At 39.3% G+C, this 19,425-nt stretch overlaps 1 protein-coding gene and 1 long non-coding RNA gene across 3 annotated transcripts in view; one reads left to right on the top strand and one right to left on the bottom strand.

The window, feature by feature from the left end:
* MYBPH (myosin binding protein H) overlaps positions 1-19,425 on the bottom strand; it is a 128,223-nt gene that overhangs the window by 17,360 nt on the left and 91,438 nt on the right. The window contains exons 4-5 of the mRNA XM_089659182.1: positions 7,383-7,471; positions 2,707-2,902 (exon numbers count right to left, since the gene is read on the bottom strand). Of these exons, the coding sequence (XP_089515308.1) occupies positions 2,707-2,902; positions 7,383-7,471 (285 nt within the window). The remainder of the gene's footprint in view (positions 1-2,706; positions 2,903-7,382; positions 7,472-19,425) is intronic.
* LOC149439310 (uncharacterized) overlaps positions 17,563-19,425 on the top strand; it is a 57,346-nt gene continuing 55,483 nt past the window's right edge. For both annotated transcript variants that reach the window (XR_016307833.1, XR_016307834.1), the window contains exon 1: positions 17,563-17,609. This is a non-coding gene — a long non-coding RNA (uncharacterized LOC149439310). The remainder of the gene's footprint in view (positions 17,610-19,425) is intronic.

Here is a 19,425-nt window from a genome sequence, read left to right as displayed (position 1 = left end):
TAAACCTTTTTTACTGTTGTGGCAGGGAAGGTTTTGGAAGTTACTAGGCCATGGTCTCAATAAGGTTTAGAACTGGTTTATGGTAATATAAAATGTACAAAGAGTTTACATTATCCAGTGGCAGTAGGTTTATGTTAGGGTCATTTCTGGTTTAAACCTTCTTAAAGGATTCATCATACTGTCTTTCCAAGTTTGTAACATTCAACAATGCTTACAAAATTCTCAGTTAAAAAAGAATGAAAAAGAAGATTGCCATTAAAATCATATCAACTGTAAGGTTGCTGAACAGTTGGACTAGGTTTTTTTTACAATACACATAAAATATTTTTATGAAATGATGTTTAATCTGTTTTCAAAAATGTTGATCAAGACATAGGCCCCATTCACACTTTCACATGTACAATGACGCAAGGCACCACACTCTACTTGCAACAGTGTAATGCGGTACCATTCATTTTGAATACATTGTTAGATATAAGCTGGCAACTCGGTGGACTCAAACCTTGAAAATCTTTATTGGCTACACAAGTACATCCAGTAAAACATCCAGCCGCTGTGGCCTTACTCATCGCATTAGAATTGTTTTTTACTGAATGTACTTGTGTAGCCAATAAAGATTTTTAATGTTTCAGTAAACCGATTTGCCGGCTTATACCTATCAACGCTTAAAGTATTGATGGACTACATATCCCAGCCATGAGCACTGGTTTTCAGCTGTGGATAGCATCAGCAGCAGTAGAGCTTGGGCATTGTATTCAGCAATTCATTCTGCATGTTACTCCAACTCACCTTGCCTGCATTGTCAAAGTAGTGTGCTGTCAAAAAAGTGCAGGTCTGATTTCAGGCCTGATAAGGTGCATGTCAGTTCATTCATTTTGAATGGGCTGCCTGTGGCAGTGCATATAAATGATGAACACAATGTGTGCTTTAACACACTGCACCACAGCAGTTAGATTTGAGCCTAGCCTAGTCTAATGTAATGTGCTTAGTAGTCATTTCCTTGAGTTGGACTGAAAATAGAATTTCCATTGATGATCCCCGCACCACCCCCTACTACAGGTCCACATAATATCTTGGCTTTGGTTTCACTGATGTTTTGGTCCACTGCATATTTTGGTTATACCAATGACTGTGAACACTCCCAACTAAATATAAGAACCTAACCCAATAGAAAAGAAAAACGTTCACCCTTGAAAGTGATACAATATGTGAGCTCTTTTCTCAACCGCACTCTAGCTCAATCCTAAAAATTACCCCTCAAAAATCAATTCTAAATACATAAATCATAAATTAAAATCCCAAAAATGTCTCTGAAATATCAAAATGTTCAAATAACTTTCTTTTCCACCTCCAAATCCCATTGTGTAAAGCTGTGCAAGGTATTCAACGTATGGTATTCTAATGTTGATGAACCTCGAAAAAAATATAAACTAGAAATGGTGCATTACCTTTTACAATATGGCAGAAACAGGATAGGACCTATTGTATACCTCAGAAGCTGGAAGCTGTTTGTTGGAGTTTTAAATGTAAGTGTACTAATAAAGTGTTATATTTGAATACTTCAAAGCCTCTAACCATTTGATTTGCCTTATGAGGGACATGGGAGCACGCTAAAAGGAGTGCTAAGAAGCTTGGAGGTGCCAGCATCTACTATGTGAAAAGTGTGACATTACCTCTCTAGGGTAATTATTCATTGATGCACCAAGTTGGAGTGTTTCCACCTAAGTTGCACATTTTTAATATTCACTATTGTATTTATTTGTGGTAGTTTAATTTTTGCAGTGTTTGAGTTCACTACAGGGGCGAACTGACAACTCATGGGGCCCCCGGGCAATAGGGGATCATGGGGCCCCTGTGTCCTTGCCCAAACTCAAAAAAGCCTATGAAAAAGGTACCAGGGCATCTCATGGAGCCCCCTCCTGACCCTGGGCCCTCAATAGGGGATCATGGGGCCCCTGTGTCCTTGCCCAAACTCAAAAAAGCTTATGAAAAAGGTACCTGGGGCATCTCATGGAGCCCCCTACTGACCCTGGGCCCTCAATAGGGGATCATGGGGCCCCTGTGTCCTTGCCCAAACTCAAAAAAGCTTATGATAAAGGTACCAGGGGCATCTCATGGGGCCCCCTACTGACCCTGGGACCTCGGGCAGTGCCCGAGTTTCTAAATGGTCAGTCCGCCCCTGGTTCACTACCACATCTAGCAAAGAACACGGTTATTGTGTTTTTGGAGTGTTCACATTTGCTCACGTGTGATAACAAGTTTATTCATACTTATTGTGTGTAACATATATATAATTTTTTTTTTTTCACGTTTGTTGACACATGATATGCAGTGTGCATGACACATTATTTTTGCACAAGTGTTTATTTGTAAAAGGTAATGCACCATTTCTAGTTTATATTTTTTTCGAGGTTCATCAACATTGGAATACCATACGTTGAATACCTTGCACAGCTTTACACAATGTGATCTGGAGGTGGAAAAGAAAGTTATTTGAACATTTTGGTATTTCAGAGACATTTTGGGGATTTTAATTTATGATTTATGCATTTAGAATTGATTTTTGAGGTGTAATGTTTAGGATTGAGCTAGAGTGTGGTTGAGAAAAGAGCTCACATATTTTGGTTATAGCAATAACTGGAACCTGAATTTTCGCTTGCACATACAATCACCCACAGCATAATATTACATTTTCCAAATATTTACCAGCAATCTGTATTTCAATCTTGGCTTTATCTTCCAGGTCATCAATTTTTACTGTGACCTCATATGATCCAGAGTCTTTTTGTTCAGCCTTACGAATAAAAAGAATAGTATCGCTTTCACTATTCCTGACACTCGCTTGTTTGGGGTCCAGGGGCTGTCCAATTTTAGTCCAGGTAACTTGAGGCTTTGGCTTACCCTTTAAGAATGACATGTATTATATTATTCAAATAGCAAAACTAAAATAACACAACAACAAAGGCATTTTGGAAGGGTGAGGAAATGCAAAGCTAGCCAAACACTGTTCATTTTTTTCCATTCAGCCAATGGAATTCCTCCATCAACACAAATGAGGTGAATGGAGGAATCCCCCCCCCCCCCCCCCCCCGCCAAGACCTTATATTCAGACAGCTGCACCAACTGCTGTTAGACTACACAGGTGATTGGGGAAAATGTTCCAAAATGTTTTGGACAAATGAAGTGAACAATCACACAATATATTCAGGGAAGATTCTCAACTTCTAAGTAAGTCAGCCTCAATGCCTCCTTAAAGAATATGTAAACCCAACATTTCATATTCCTGATATGTGCCTGCTGTACCATGTACTTGTATGAGAAAGTATGCTGTTCTCTTTGTATTGCTTTCTTTGTGTGTAATTCCTGGTGTTCCTGCCAGTCCCTCTACTTTCCTAACATAAACTGACTACATTAACACTGCTTTCACACTGATCCATTTTTGTTCAGTTAAAAAAAGCGAAAGAAAAGCGGAAGAAAAATGCATTCCTTTCCTAATCCTATGGAGCTCTTCACACTGGTCCATTGCACTTCAGTCGCATTCTTAAAAGTCCTGCTTGCTGCATGTTTGTTCAGTTAAAAAAAAAATCTCCATTGAAATGAATGAAAACCACATCAAAAATGCATTAAAAATGCAACGCACCGGTGAGAAGTGCTTTTTCCAGTAGGGAAAATGCAACTCGAATGAATGAATTCATTCTTGTTTGTCGAATGAATGAAAACGCATCAAAACGCTACACACCACAGCAAAAACACATATGTGGTTTTCATGCATTTTTTTTCAGCACAGCAGTGTGAAAGTAGCCTAAGCAGGAGAACACAACTTGGTCAGTTCTCAAGCTATGCTGGGAACTCCTCCAATGATCAGACTTGTCCTGACATTATCTCCCCTGCACAGCCTTTTACCAGGAAGATCAGTATCTGCTGTTTCTCCTCCCCCAGCTCTTCTGAAGCTGAGAACAGAGGGAATGTAATCACTTATAAAAAAAAAAGGGGGGGTGTTTACAATGTTTTATATCTATACACAAATGTTTTAACTTCCATTTCTATATTAACCACTTGCCCTCCTGAGGATTTACCCCCCTTCATGACCAGGCCATTCTTTGTGTTACGACACTGCATTACTTTAACTGGCAATTGTGCGATCATGCAACACTGCACCCAAATTAAATTTACATCCTTTTTTCCCACAAATAGAGCTTTCTTTTGGTTGTATTTGATTGTCAGTGCATTTTTAATTTTTTGCGTTATAAAAAAAAAGTAAATTTTGAGAAAAAAACAATATTTTTAACTTTTTGCTATTAAACATGCCCAGTAAAAAATTAAAAAATCTAATTTTGTCATAAATTTAGGCCAAAATGTAATTTGCGATATGTCTTTGCTAAAAAAAAAATCGCAATACATGTAAATTAAATGGTTTAAGTGAAAGTTATAGCATTTACAAGTGGCGTTATAAATACTGGAATTTTTTTTTTTTTTTTTTTAATTTTTACTAGTAATGGTGGTGATCAGCGACTTATAGCCGGACTGCGGCGGGCATTCTAACATTGGGGGGAACTGACTTGTTGTCACTGACACAGTGATCAGTACTAATACAAAGCACTGACACTATACTAATGGCACTGGGCAGGAAGGTGTTAACATGAGGGGCGATCAAAGGGTTAACTGTGTGCTGGGAGTGTTTTACATAGGGGGCCTTGTCAGTGTGCTTCACTGTAAGCACACTGCTTTGGATGGCTGTGCTGGGCACAGCCATCCAAAGCAGTGTGCCCGAGCCGACAGGGAGGAGAACTGTTAGTAAACAAAACAGTTCTCTTCCCCGTCGGAGAAGAGGAGGGACCTGGTGTTTGACAGCCACGAATGGCGGCACAGGTAGGGCTCGCGCACAGCTTGCACGCACCCCCTACCCGAAAATGCAAAATCACGTGTATATGTATGTAATTTTGCGCACCCGTGCTGCCCTGTAGAAGTATTTCTACTATAGGGCGGATGGGAAACGGTTAAACTGAATAGGTTGTTCTACAATCTGAGGGTTTACAATCGCTTTAAATTAAGGAAAAAGAGCCCGCCTTTATTTCCCCTTCACTTTTTATTTGAATACAACTGTCGTTCTGCCGACAACGAAACGGGAAGTAAAAAGCTCCCTAATTAGGACACAGACAACAATAAAAACTGGATAATGATCTAACACTTTCAACATCTTTCCAAAACTGAAAAAGAAGTTCTACTGAAAAGAAAATTACAAATTTGTTGTTGCCTTTTTATTGTTTTAGCTTTTAGAATGACATACACATATACTATATATATCCATCAATTTTTAACATTGGTTAAAAAGATTGGAGTTTTTTTAAAGTTCAACTGAATTTTCAGTTTAAATCACCTAATATACATTCCAGGAGCAGCAAAACAGAAAATGCATTGAAAACCCTCTCCACCATCTGTAGAGGCAGATCATTGCTCTCTGCATGGAAGCAGTGGTCCCTCTTTGGTGATTGGGAAGCTATAAGTTCAATGGAGCAGACACTGTTTGCTTCATTGCAGAATGCTGGCAGGGTACAGGCTTTTCTATTTGGGCTGTGGCTGCTATGTAAAGAAAATGAACTATAACACTTTGCACTTCTGTTTTGATGGAAATGGGATGCATTTAGCTCTCTTAAACTAAAAGTTTAATATGGCTTTAAAGTAAACACGGCTATTCAACTGGGCAGAGTTTTATGCAAATTTAAAGTGTTTTTCTAAAGGTGGCCATACACTGTGTGAATTTCAGCTGGTCCCTGAGTAACCTGTCAAGATCTGTCATTTGGATTATTTTTCTCCTTGTTGTATTTTTTTCAGCCATGTGCATGTCAAGAACTGTAATCTGTATTATTTTTCCCTTATAGGATCATTTTAAGCAATGTGTATGTCAAGAACTGTAATCTGTATTATTTTTCCCTTATAGGATCATTTTAAGCAATGTGTATTTCAACAATCTGCCTAAAAAAATTGTTTAGTAAGGTTTAAAAGGTGCCAAACAAAGCTGTAGCTCCCCCAAAAAACATAGATTATGCTGTCAGTACAAATAATGCAATGGGAATGCAGGTATTTATTATCACTGTATTCCCAGGTAGGAGCATTTGAAAATTTGTACAAAAACCTTCCATGACCAAAATGACCATGTATGCACATGGGTACTATGATACCCCCCACAAAGCATGCAGTATAGCTCCTTTATCGCTGTTTTTTTTACTGTCACTTTGGATATCAGAACACACTTGATCCAATTTGATTCTAGGTATGCCACCACTTAGCTGGCAGAGATGTAGAAGTTGGAGTGTGCACTGCTTAGACTTAGCAAACCACATTTATATTGGAATTATACAAACTGTCAGATGTAATGCGACCCACTGATTTCTTTTTAAAAAATCTGGCTTGACAATGTACCATACTTGGTGAACTTGTCCCAAAGTCAGAAGATTTTTTATTCGCACCTACAACTTTATCTCCACACTTACACAGGTGAATCTTCCTAAATCACCATTACAAGCCTTACTTGGATGCCCAGTGGAGGGGGTACTGCAACACACAAGGAGGTTCATTACATTAGTATTTGCAACAGCTAGGATCTCCATTGCTAGATCTTGGAAATCGCTTGTGATCCCCTTCCACCTATTGAAATCCAAGTTGTCTTGGATCATGGTTAATGAGTGCCTCTCAGCAATCTAGAAAGACAAACTGGATTTATCTGAAAAAATTTGGGACCCCTGGATCAAATATCTCTCAGATGCCTAACATGATATAATTGTCTATTACTTCTCTCTGGATTGGGTGCACTTTTCCTTTTCCTTTTTTCTCTCTCTTCCTTAACTTTTTTCTTCGTAATTCCTTTTCTTTAAAGGTTTTGATATGACCCTCAGGCCACATGTTATGAGGTATAATCAAATATGATTCGACTTTAAACCCCCCCCCCTTTTTTTTTAGGGAAGTAGTGTAGGCTCTCAATGGCTGAAGAAACTTCATGACGTACCCTCTTCCTTGTGCACTGAGCCTGCAGAAGACTATATGACCTCTTTGAGTGCCAATATGAGAACTTCCATTGTCTCGCCTCCCTGTTGGAGGAAGTTAAGGATGGTGATGGGGGCATACCTGGGTCTAAGCTCCTACATTCTCACAGTATAATGTTTCAGATCTTTGGACTGTGTTTATAGAGAATAATTACTGTTGATAACATGTCACCTTTTTGGCTAATTTGTTGATGTACACTTTCAAATGACATACGTGAAGGCTATTTTCTGCAAGTGTAATTATTGAATGTTTTGTTACATTTCTATTGAAAATCTAATAAAAATTTTGGAAAAGAAAAAATTTGGTCTGTTAAATAATGCACATAAAAAATATATATATACCTGGAAAGGAATTACAAGATTCACAGCCTCTCCGACGTGTTTCACAAATGTTTGACGCAGGTATCTTGGGAGGCGGATTTTGGGGCGATCTATAAAACATTTTAAACAATATTTATTGTTTAATTTAATGTATTCAAGCAAACAAGAAAATGACCATCTCAACACAAATACAATATTCTAATAAATTAAAGCTAATAAAGCAAGAATGAACCGCTGATACAATCAGCATTCTTCTTTTTATGTTTCAAAACTCTAACCTTTTCAAGGCCTGCTAGAACATAAATAATTTGTTTTCTTATTTTAGAAAAGTGGTTTAAGATTTTTATCATTCTCCTTTCTCTAATTTTCTGGGCAAAGGAAGTACTTTATCATTGTGGAAAAGTAAATATATTTTGTAAGTATAAGTTGATTTATATCCACAGACCTTAAAATAGAGTAGAGCAAGCATGTGAGTTATTTGCAGTTTAGGCAGAACTGCCAACTTATTTCTTTTACAGTGTCAAGGCAAATATAAATTTAGCAAGGTGTGCAACGCAGACCCATCACTCAAAGATTCAGTTTGAAGATGTCTACTATACAATGTCAGAATTAAATACTTTTTTGTACTTAAAAGAACATTTGTGATAACATATATTGCATAAAAAGTGTTATGAATTGCCTAAATGAATTAAAATATAGGTAAAAGATAAATACTATTCTTTCAATGAGGTAATGTAAAAAGCAGGATCAATACATATTGTAGTAATATATAGCAGACAATCATATTTATAGTTTTGTGATGAACAAAAAAAAATGTCTGGGCTGCCATTCTGGAAATACTGTGTTGCGTCCATACGGACTTTTCCTGCAACCAGGTAATGAATTGTAAAACTGCGAAATAATCTCTGTCCTTTGGAAATATTTCCAGTAAACACCTGAAATTGAAACTTGGGTATATCCTTCTATTTTTCGCTCCAGATCTGTAAAGGCATTCCTTTATATCCATGTGTATTGTGTGCTCTAGTTGTATCCCATAGAATGTAGTCTTTGTGAAATAGATTTTTCTCTGCTGTGCTGTAGACACAGGTATTTAACAGCTGAATAAATGTGAGCTCCTCTTTTTGTATTTTCACAATCATATTACCATTTCTGCCTTTATCTGATGACATCAGGTTGTCACATATCTGAATATTTTTTTTCTTATACTATGACTTAACATATTAAGCTGAGAACTATCCTGCTAAAGATGTGCTTTGAAAGTACATAACATTTTTAAAAATTCTTTTTATTGAATTTCAAACATTTTAATACAAAATAGAGCCTATTGGGCATACCCATTGTGAATTGTATTGCCCTGTTCACATCTGTATCAGTAGCATGCAAAAAAAAAAAAAAAAAAGAAAGAAGCATGCACCAATTTATGTCCATTTTTTTTGTTTCAGATTATTGCATGTTTATTAATCAGGAGCAATGATGATTGATAGTAGAGATGACTTGTTTTAATAAATCCCAATGTTGAAAAATAGTAAAGTTGTCAAAAATGCGCAATGCAGAAAAACAGATCCATATTATGTATAACAAGTCCAAAACTTATGTATACTAAGCATACCAATAGACAATTAATGTATGTCCCACTTTGGGAACCTCTGCAGTCTGAGACCCCATCAAGACTGTGCTCACCACCTTCAGATTCTCTTTTATGTACTGATTAAAGGGGGTAAAAGTGGCCACTTGGTGTCAGACAATGTAGTTCAGCAGTCCTAATACAGGAAGATTTCCATTTACATATAAATGTAGAACACCAGGATAACCAGATAAATTAGCAGAGGGTATTCAGTGCAAAACAATATGCTAATAGCATGAACAAGGTAAAAATAATTTAGTAAGTAATTCTTACCCATTTGGTACTTCTGGAGCTCCGTAAGTTGTGTAGCTCACTGTGAATATCAGTTATAATTTCTTACATAGAAGCTACATGGTCAACACCACCCCATTTCTTATGAAGACTTTAAAGCAGCAAACAAGACTGGGTATATGTAATCAATGTTTTATATGGTGGGTAATTCAATTCGCATGACGAATCAGTGTTGGCCATTCAAATAAACTGTTAGAAACAAGATCCTGGCAATACAGACACTATCTCCATATGGTGTGTCCTGTGAGGGTCTGGCTATTTTTTACACTGCTATACTTATCAGTAGGCAATTTGGATCTGAGTACCTTTTAGCTGTTGCATGTCAACCAAAGTTATTTAGTTGATTTATCCATTAATAATGCACACAAAATGTTACGGATCACAAATAAGTTACAATAATGTACAGTTGAAGCAGTGTTATGCTGAAAGATGGGCTTAAGAGGAATTACAGCCTGAGCATTGTAGTGCCTTGCTTTGCAAAATAGTACCATATTGAATGGTCTGCCTTAAGATAACACACATGATCGTATTACAAAACACGTGTTAATGCATCTTAACGCAATGCTAGTAGGAATTGGTTCACAAAAAGGATGTATGTAAACCAAACCTTTTTTTCAGGGTAGAGAGGGGATAGAACCCTGACAGTTTATTTATTGCTGCCTTTGTCTCATCAGGGTTATTTCCCTTTTCTTTATGTTCCTAAAACATGAGGGGAAGTCTCTATGAACTCAGGGTAATTCTCTTTTTAGACAGTTGTCACTGGACAAGTGCCTCCATTGGCAAAGTTACCTTACCTTTTCTTATGGTGACAACTCAAAAACTTTGGATTTTTATCCACTTTTTGTCTCTGTAACAATGGTAAGGACAAACCAAGATTATAAATTTACTCAGCGAGGACAAGGACAACTAAAAAATTGACAAGAGTGCTAACCCTTCCCCACTCGATCCAAAATTGGAGTTTTGGCTATACATGAAAAACTCAGACTCCATCTCCCGCTGGCCCTTTAAGCAGGCTTTGATGAACAGGAATCTGTGGAACTTCTGTATAATGTGACTTCTGTGACTGGCTCTCAGTTTGGTTGCATGATTGGGAGCCTGTCTCACTGGCTTCCGATCAAAAGCCTTGGAGGAGTGTTGTTGGTTACAACTTGGCCAGTGTGCTGGTAGCGCACGCTGAGAGTGCCCTCAACACACAACCCCATGCCACCATGGACAGATATATATATTATGCAGTCAGCAAGAGGTTATTATATAAAATGAGAGGAGCTGCTAATAACTAGTACCTTACATCTGCACAAATAGGGATGAGCTTGGATTCAGGCTTAGGTTTGGTCTCCAAACCTATGTTTGGCCAAACCTGAGAGAAAGCTGTCAGTGCCTGATCAATCTGCTGCAGAGGGGGGATTCCCTGTCTCCCAGCTATACATACACAAAGGCATGTGGCTGCTCATGACATCATTGGCCTAATATGACCATGCGGTCTTGTACATCCCTGCCCCTTTGTGTTCGTGCAGCTACAGGGTGAGGAATCCCCCTCCTGCAGCTGATTGTCCTGGTACTGACAGCTTCATTCTGGGTTTGGTTCAAGCTCATTCCTACTCAAAACCTTTATAATTGTATCCACAGCATTTAAAAGACACCTGTTATTGAAGATACATAGGGGTGATTTACTAAAATTGGAGAGTGCAAAATCTGGTGCAGCTCTGCATAGAAACAAATCCGCTTCCAGGTTTTATTGTCAAAGCTTAATTGAACAAACTGAAGTTAGAAGCTGATTGGTTTCTGCGCAAAGTTGCACCAGATCTTGCACTCTCCAGTTTTAGTAAATCAACCCTATAGAGTCTGCTATTGCTGACCACTCCCTCTGAAAAGGTTAGTTAACTGGATGTCATGCTGAGCTTCCTTCTTCAATTCTTCGAGTTAAAAAAAAACCACATATACAGTATATGTAAGCTTGGACAAGTAAAATGGATAAGTAAAATACTAAAGACAGGGGGTCAACCTAACAGCTGGGGAAATACTATTTCAGAAGGGGCAGCCCAATAATATCTCAAGACAAGTGCTTGTGACTGGGAAAATTTACATGAACATTAAGTTAATTGAGGTTGCTTTATTGTGCAAAAAGTCCAGTCAGCAAGTGTTTTGTGGAGATTATTGGTTCACTTTAAAGTCAGATATCACCTAAGATTGATCACTGTTTATCTGGCTTTATCCCTCTACTGATTACATGCCATACTCTAAGGCAAGCCGTAGATTAATCCAGAGTTTCTCAACCTTTTTTCCATCAAAGCATCCTTTAAAATTATGGACGATTTCAAGGCACCCTCTAAAATTATGGACAGTCCCGAGGCACCCTTTAAAAAAATGTAAAAAAAACTATTCTAATAGTTTTATATAACGCAGCAATATCCATACATGTAGGACACCCAACACTAGAGGTGATTTATTTTTACAAATCAAATACATATTTGCACACTGGTACTGACTAGTATTACAGTGTTTCTGTCAGTGCAACTGACATCCTCCTTATCAACTGATGATGTCATTGGTCGTCAGGACACTGGTGGCTAGAAGGTTGCAATGGCACACACAATGAAAACCTGTGGCTTGGTGTAACTAAAAGTCAGGCTTCTTCCACCCGCTGGCTTGTATACAAGTTTTGGGCAACTTTTAGACATTTTGCCAAGGCACCCCTGAAGAAACCTCAAGGCACCCCAAGGTGCCTGGGCACCGTGGTTGAGAAAGGCTGGATTAATCTATTGATTTTCTTTTCACCACGGTTGATGTACGTGCTGGCAGAATAAAATGATTACTGCTAGCTATAACTGCTGGCAGTAAATGCATGCAGAAAAATTCGACAGGCTGGTTGTACCAAAGTTGATAAATGGATCGACTTGGCTACAATCAGCCTGCTCATACATGGATCGAATCTCGGCCGATCCTTGATGAACCGGCCAAGTTTTGATCCATTTGTGGTCGGTTTAAGCTGTGGACTGATCTGAGTTACAGTCAGCCTGCATGAGTATTTCAGCTTTGTATTTTGTAGTTAGGATATTGGGAATCTACTTGCCCAGACTGACAATCCCACATATGACATTGTTGGAAGTCTTTGACTGATATCATGCAGCATTTTTATTGGGAATGTATAGTATTGTTAATGTGTTTAGATATACGATACGTGTAAAAAAAGTGACGTAAATAATCATATTAATCTTTTCATGTGTTTAAAGATATTGTAGTTATATGTACAATATGTGGTAAGCCATATTTACTAATTTCATAAATAGCCTTCTGCTTTAAAAGATTGTTCTTACAATGTAAGTCTACGAGTTGAGCCTTTCATGAAAATTGGCTAACAAGGCAGATAAATAGTGCTCCACCCGGGATAGGCATATATCCTGATGAAGTCACGTGACCAAAGTGACGTAACGCGTAGATACGCCAGTGGGAGGAGCTTAAGCGACTGACGACCTGACGTCATATCCGGCGTGGGCGCCATCTTGGTGCTCCTTTTTCCTGAATGCAGTACACCCTTTGAGTGGTGTGAAGGCTTGTTTTTACTGAAGGAGCATGTGAGTAGGTTTCTGTTCCTTTGTAGCATTTGCCTAATAAAGCGGTTTTACACTATGTAAGTCTTTTTTTGCCTTACTGGTGACTACTCTGGAGGGGCATATACCTATACCACCAACGATCCAAGATAGAGACAAGAGGAGGGGAGTCCCACCATCATTACCTGAAGGATCCATCCAACTCCAGGAGAAAGACCCACTATATAATAAAAGGCTCATTTGTCCTTAGGGGCCTGGGCAGGAAGGTGAGGGGGCACTCCACCTATTTGAGGATTGGCACTTGCAATTCACATCCGCATGAAATTATATATTATGCACATGGACACTACTCACTAAATTGTGTTTAAGTCACTATAGTGCATGAGATCCTTGTCTGAGTGTGTAACACAACCAGCCTATATTTTTATTTCTTATATGTGTTATGGATGTCTGGGCTATACAATACATGGTGGTGTAAGAAATAATACAAGAGTATATAATCTGATGGTGTATTTATATTCACTGTTTGAGCGCCGCACTGTTTTATATAATTAAATAATTTTCTGAATACGGTTGGTGTTGAGATTGTGGCACCTTTAGTGCTGGCTGCTTAGTAGTACTAGTATATCTAGCGGCGCAGGAGATACATTTTTTATTTATTTGCATTTGTCCACAAGGCTGTTCAAAAAGAAACATGGTGATTGCATTGTCATTGAGACATCATTCTAGAGCTGGATCCACCAAAGCTGTGTATCCTCTTTGGGAAAATATCCCTTACTTCCTGTTTCAGAGATGGAACAGGAAGTGAGAGAAAATCTCTACAAAGTCTACAGATGTCAACAGAACACAAGTTTCCATTGGAATATTTTTCTCACTTTGAAAAGAATAAGAACTTGACAAAAGGTCCCAACCCCTTTATACTCTATCCAAGCCTAAAAATGCTTTAGATACCCTTTAATACAGTAATAATCATACGGAAAAGCATTATTGTAAAAATGTCCCATAAAAATGTATTTAAACTGAACCTGGCTTTCCCTGACAGCTGTGTATTTTTACCTTTTCTTCACTCCCCCACTTATTCACAGACTCTGTGTAAGTGTCAACTTGTGACTAGGATGTTACATACGGCTAAGCACTCTCTCTTAATCCCCATGTGATAATGCTGAGTGCTCACGTAGCCAACTGCCAAGTACCAGCTCTGTTACTTGGGATAAAGGGGAGTAAGCCTAACTAGAAAAAGCTTAGGATGCTGCTAAGAATGTTAAGGGATGCCTAGCTGTTACTGATCACTTTCTCTATCATAGGAGTGAGCTCTCAAAAACTATGTTCAGAGCTACTGCGTAAGGGGAGAGAACTCGCATGTGAGGGGATTTGAATTAGAGAAAAAGTAACAGCTAGGTGTCCCTTAGCAACGTCCTTAGCAACGTCCTAGGAGTTTTGCAGACAGTCTTCATGATGTATGTAAAAAGCCTACATCATTAGCAAGGGCATTATTCAACTTTAGTCAAAGCTGCACAGTTTGATTTATCTACAGACACCCCTTATCTGCATAAGGACAAACTATGCCTTTAAGGACCAGGATCAGCCCATAAGGGAGATTGGCAGTTTATGTGTTGTAAAGGCAATAGCAATTTAACATGTGCATTAAAAAAATCTTAGCTAGTTTAGAGGTTTAACTGAAAAATATATTATTATATTTTTTCATAAATTTTTTGTGTGCGCATGCATATATACAAATGCACACAGAAAACAAATCCACATCCTCACTCTTACATATACATGCTGCTTTTCACATTAGCTCCATGGTATGACAAGCGTGACTTCTTGTGATGAATGGCAAGTTCTCAAAGGACAGACTGTAGAAAGGTATCTAATTGGGTACATCTGTCAGCTTGCTATTAAACTCAAGCTGTCCCCTTGGTATGCCTGTGTCCATCTTGCTGACCATGGGGACTTCTAAAATTAGAGGCTTTGGTTTCACACATCTCTCCTTGTAAAGGGAATCCTAAATCTGTATGTCCGCTAGGATGTGTTCTAATCTCAAATTAAGAGGAAATACATCAGATCAAACATAGGTGACATGTAAAAAAACCTGTGCGTTCTAAAAACTGGTCAAATATGCAATTTCAGTTGTAATTTATCTTGTAACTTTAGCTTTTTTATTTCTTTATTCGTTAGTAGAACTCTCGTACTAGAAAATTTTATGAGCATTGAGGAGTTTATGGCCTGTGTGCCTTTTATATTTTATGGGTTAATGTAAATTTTATAAAGTCCTAAGCATGTCTCAGTTAATATATTATAAAATGAAGGGCTAGTAAAGTGTCACAGTACTCAATATATTATTATCACAATTATTTGGCATAGATTGAGTGCATCTAGTGAAAACAGTATTACGAAGCAGTGTAATGGCCAAAGGGCCCAGTGTACTGCAAAATAATTTTGGATTACTTGATATAAGTGATTGCACTTTGCACATTTCTATTTTAAATACGCCTGAAATTTTGATTATCCTTCCTTCTGACTTTCTACAGCAGGCAGAGACAGCTGGATATAAATTGAGATCCTGGGCAAGAATCCCAGGGCCCCCTTGGCTGGGATACTGCAGGGACAACTCACTTCATAGAGTACAGAATACTCCGCACCTTAGTGTCTATCTACCTTTCTGATTTAACCCTTTCACGCCTAAGGGTAAAACTAATTTTAAAGCCTAAGTAAAATTTTACAACTTGTGTTAGTAAAACCATCCATATCATCACAACTACTATGTACATCCAGGTGAATTATACCTTGTTTTTCTCAGGACATACTGAGCTTTCATTTGGTGGTAAATAGTAATGGATATGTCCTGAATTTTTTTTTATTATCAAAGAAAAACTGGTCCAAAATAGTAAAATTATTAAGCTGTGTGTTTCTTGTTACTACCATAACCTACCTCCATAGAACAACCCAAAATAAATTCTCCAGCTCTTGACGATCGCAGCGATACCATATATGTGTATGTTATTTGTTGTTTGTACCTGTAGTACAGCCCAGAAACAATAGTGCGCATTTTGTTTTTTTACCTAAAACACACTGACACTAACTGACACTGATACCAATTTAAAAAAAAGAAATAGAAATCCTCACCTTTGACCTTGACCCAAACACTAACCCTGGCACTGAACTAGATCAAACCTTGATCTAGGTATTTTTTCTTTATTAAATTTTTTAATATTTAATTATTTATCTTTTTTTTTTATTTTTTACAAACAGTTTTTTTTTTTTTCTCTCTGCAAGGAGAGAGAAAGAGATACAATGTATCTCTCTCCTCCATTCATAGAGAGAAAAAACAAGGAGGGCGGGTGTCAGGAATGGACTCAGCACTTGTGGTGGGACTCACCTGCCGTGTGGGCTGCAGTACCAGGGCTGACCAGCAGGTGCTCTCAGCAGCCAGAAGCTCACTCCTGCTGTCAGCCAATACCTGAAGCTGATTGCAGGAAGTGTATTTAAGGAATGACCAGGCCTGTGATCAGGGCCTTGGTGTATGTTTCCCATGAGCCCCTGTATCTTGTATCCTGTGTTCCTGTTCCTCTGCCTGTCTGATTTGTTGCCGACCCTGCCTGATCCTGACCTCTGTTGACCGTCTCCTGTTTAACCCCTGGCTTGCCTGACCATCCTGTTGCCTGATCCTCTGTACCGCGCTGCCCGTGAGTTACTGAACCCAGCTTGTGACCCTGACCATTCTCTGCTTGCTCCTTCAGTACCTCGCTGCCCGCACTTTGCTGACCTGGCCCATCTGACCACGCTAACTACTCTGCCATCCATCCATCCTGCACGGATCCAGCCGTCCCTGCTCACACCTTCTGCCTCTTCACATCAGGCTTTCTACCTGCACATACCTCTGGCGGATCCCTCTACCACGAGCAGGTGTACTCAGGGGCCGCGACCTGGTTCCTGTCTGCTTCAAGTCCATCCCCACCATCAGGGGCCCTGGTGAATAAGCAGACTGGGACTTAGACTCCGCGCCCTGGGGAATCCTGCCCTGAGGACCGCTAGAGGTACCACCAGACGGTCGTTACAGAACCCTACGGCCGGTCTGACCATTCCACCTCTCCAGCCCTGACTACGCCTGTGTTCCTGCACATACTAAGATTAGTGGAAGGTTGGTTTGTTCACTGTGCGTTATATATCTGGGTGGCTAATAATAATTATATTGTTATTATATCATACCTGAAGTCTGCGTTTCCCTGTGTTAGTCCACACATTTCTGGTCATACCCAGATTCCTGACAGAGGGCTTCACAGTGACAGATCACTGTGATAGCCAATCAGAGGCTATCACAGTGATCATGTGACCCATAATCGGGAGTCCCGGGTCCCGATCGTTAGGACAGGACCTGGGGCTCTCAGTGACACCGCGGTCTTTGTGCTGGGAGCGCACTCCCAGCACAAAGAAAGGTACGCAAATATGCGGCCCCATGGAAAAAAGCCTAGTTCTGTGAGGCCGCATATTTGTGTGATGTTGGCGTCAAGGGGTTAAAGTGGGGGAAAAATGCATCAGGCAGCTCTTTATTGCGTGCTATGTCCCTTCTGCAATAAAATATACTTACCTGCCTGTCTGCAATCTTCATGATCAGCTCAATGACTATTCTCAGCACAACTTGGTGCCAGAATTAATAAACTCCCATGTACATGCGTGGGAGTTATGTCACAACCCCCCCACCGTAGGACATTCAAGATGGTTAAAAACCCAGCAGCTGTCAGTGCTGTCGAGGGAACTTGCAGATTTCACATCGTTGATGTAGAAGTGAGTATTTGTAGACTTTAGTTCCTCTTTAAATCACATAATAGTCAAACAGGCTTTGTCCAGGAGTTTACAAGGAAATATATGTTTGCAAAGGCAGTCTGGTGCACACAAGGTTGGTCTATATCCTTTGTGGCTATTGAGAAACAAATTTAAAGTCCAGCTCTAGGCCAAAAAAAAATTGTTCCCATGTAGTGGGGCTGTGCCCCACTGCACGGGTTAATGGATCATTTTTTCTAGGAGAGAGGAGAGTGGGGATATATTTACCTACTCCTTCCAGCACAAGACTGGTCCAACAGTCGAATTGTGGATTGTTCCTGGTGTCATCAAGCTCAGAGCAGGCTCCATAGACCAGGAACAGTCCACCATTGGACAGGGGGGAGCGCAGTTTTCCAGATGATCGAAGGAACAGGTGAATATGAGTTTTCTGCTCACGAGGCAAAACAAGCAGTTGACCCGTGCAGTATGAACACAGCCCCACTGCATGGGGAAAAAAAGTTTTTTTGCCTACATATAGGCTTTAAAGTGGAAGCTCAGCTTAACCCTAACTACTCCTAAAGGATGCGTTTACCTTTGGGAACATGTTACATGTTCTACCCGTTTTTAGAGTGGAACATGTAACATGTCCCCAAAGCTGCAACCTGGTCCAATGTTCTGTGGAGTAATACATACCCCTGGTCCAATGTTCTGTGGAGTAATACATACCCCTGGTCCAATGTTCTGTGGCGTAAGCCATGCCTTGGCATTGTTGATCAGTGGGTCAATGGAAGTAAAATATTTCCTGTGGTCTGAGTCTGTGGTCAGTAGGAGTAATAAAAGGCCATGACAGAGGTCAGAATGGTGCCCTTGTGTCAATGGTCATTGGGAGGAATGGTGCCTCTGTGTCTATGGGAAATGGTGTCCTATCATCAGTGTTCAGTGGTCACTTACCTTATAGGCTCCCTGTCCCATAATGCTCCTTGTAGTGTATGTCATGGTCAGGACTATAGAGGGACCATTGAGAAGGAGATCGTTCTACCTGTTACACTGCTGAGTGCTGAAATGATCTTCACCCATTGCCACTCTGTATACAGTGGTTCCCTCTGTCCCTCTGCATGCAGATCTATTGGCAAGGTACACAGGGATGCAGAGTAATAGTGAGAATTAACCCTTAGGGGCTTTGATGTATATTAGCACTTTTGTTTTAAATACACACTTGTCACATTATATGCACACAAGCATATATATAACCACACATAGAAACATACATGAAGTCTGCTCATTAAACACATACATACACACAATCTGTACATTGCACAAACATGGACAATCTGTACATTACACACACATACAAACACACATGAACAATCTGTACATTATACACACACATGAACAATCTGTACATTATACACACACATGAACAATCTGTACATTATGCACACACATATACACACATGATCTGTACATTATGCACACACATATACACACAGTCTGTACATTATATACACACAATCTGCACATTAAACACACACATAGGTATACACAATCTGCACAAAAAAACATACACAGACAATTTGTAGATTACCACACAGACGCACACTCATACAGACAATCGGCACATTACACAAACTAACACACACAATCTGCACATTATACACATACAGACAATGTATACATTACACACAAACACGCACAGTCTGTACATTACAAACACATAAGCACACTCTGCACATTGCACACACACCGGCGTGGACAATCTTTACATTTACATACACACACATACAATCTGTACATTACATACACAGAAACAATCCGTACATTACACACACACATACACACA

This window comes from Staurois parvus, unplaced genomic scaffold (genome assembly GCF_062004578.1).
Source record: "Staurois parvus isolate SC_StPar_1 unplaced genomic scaffold, SC_StPar_1.0 ptg001134l, whole genome shotgun sequence".
NCBI lineage: Eukaryota > Metazoa > Chordata > Amphibia > Anura > Ranidae > Staurois > Staurois parvus.
Note: the sequence above shows the minus strand (reverse complement) of the source record. Positions and strands in the feature narration are given on the sequence as shown.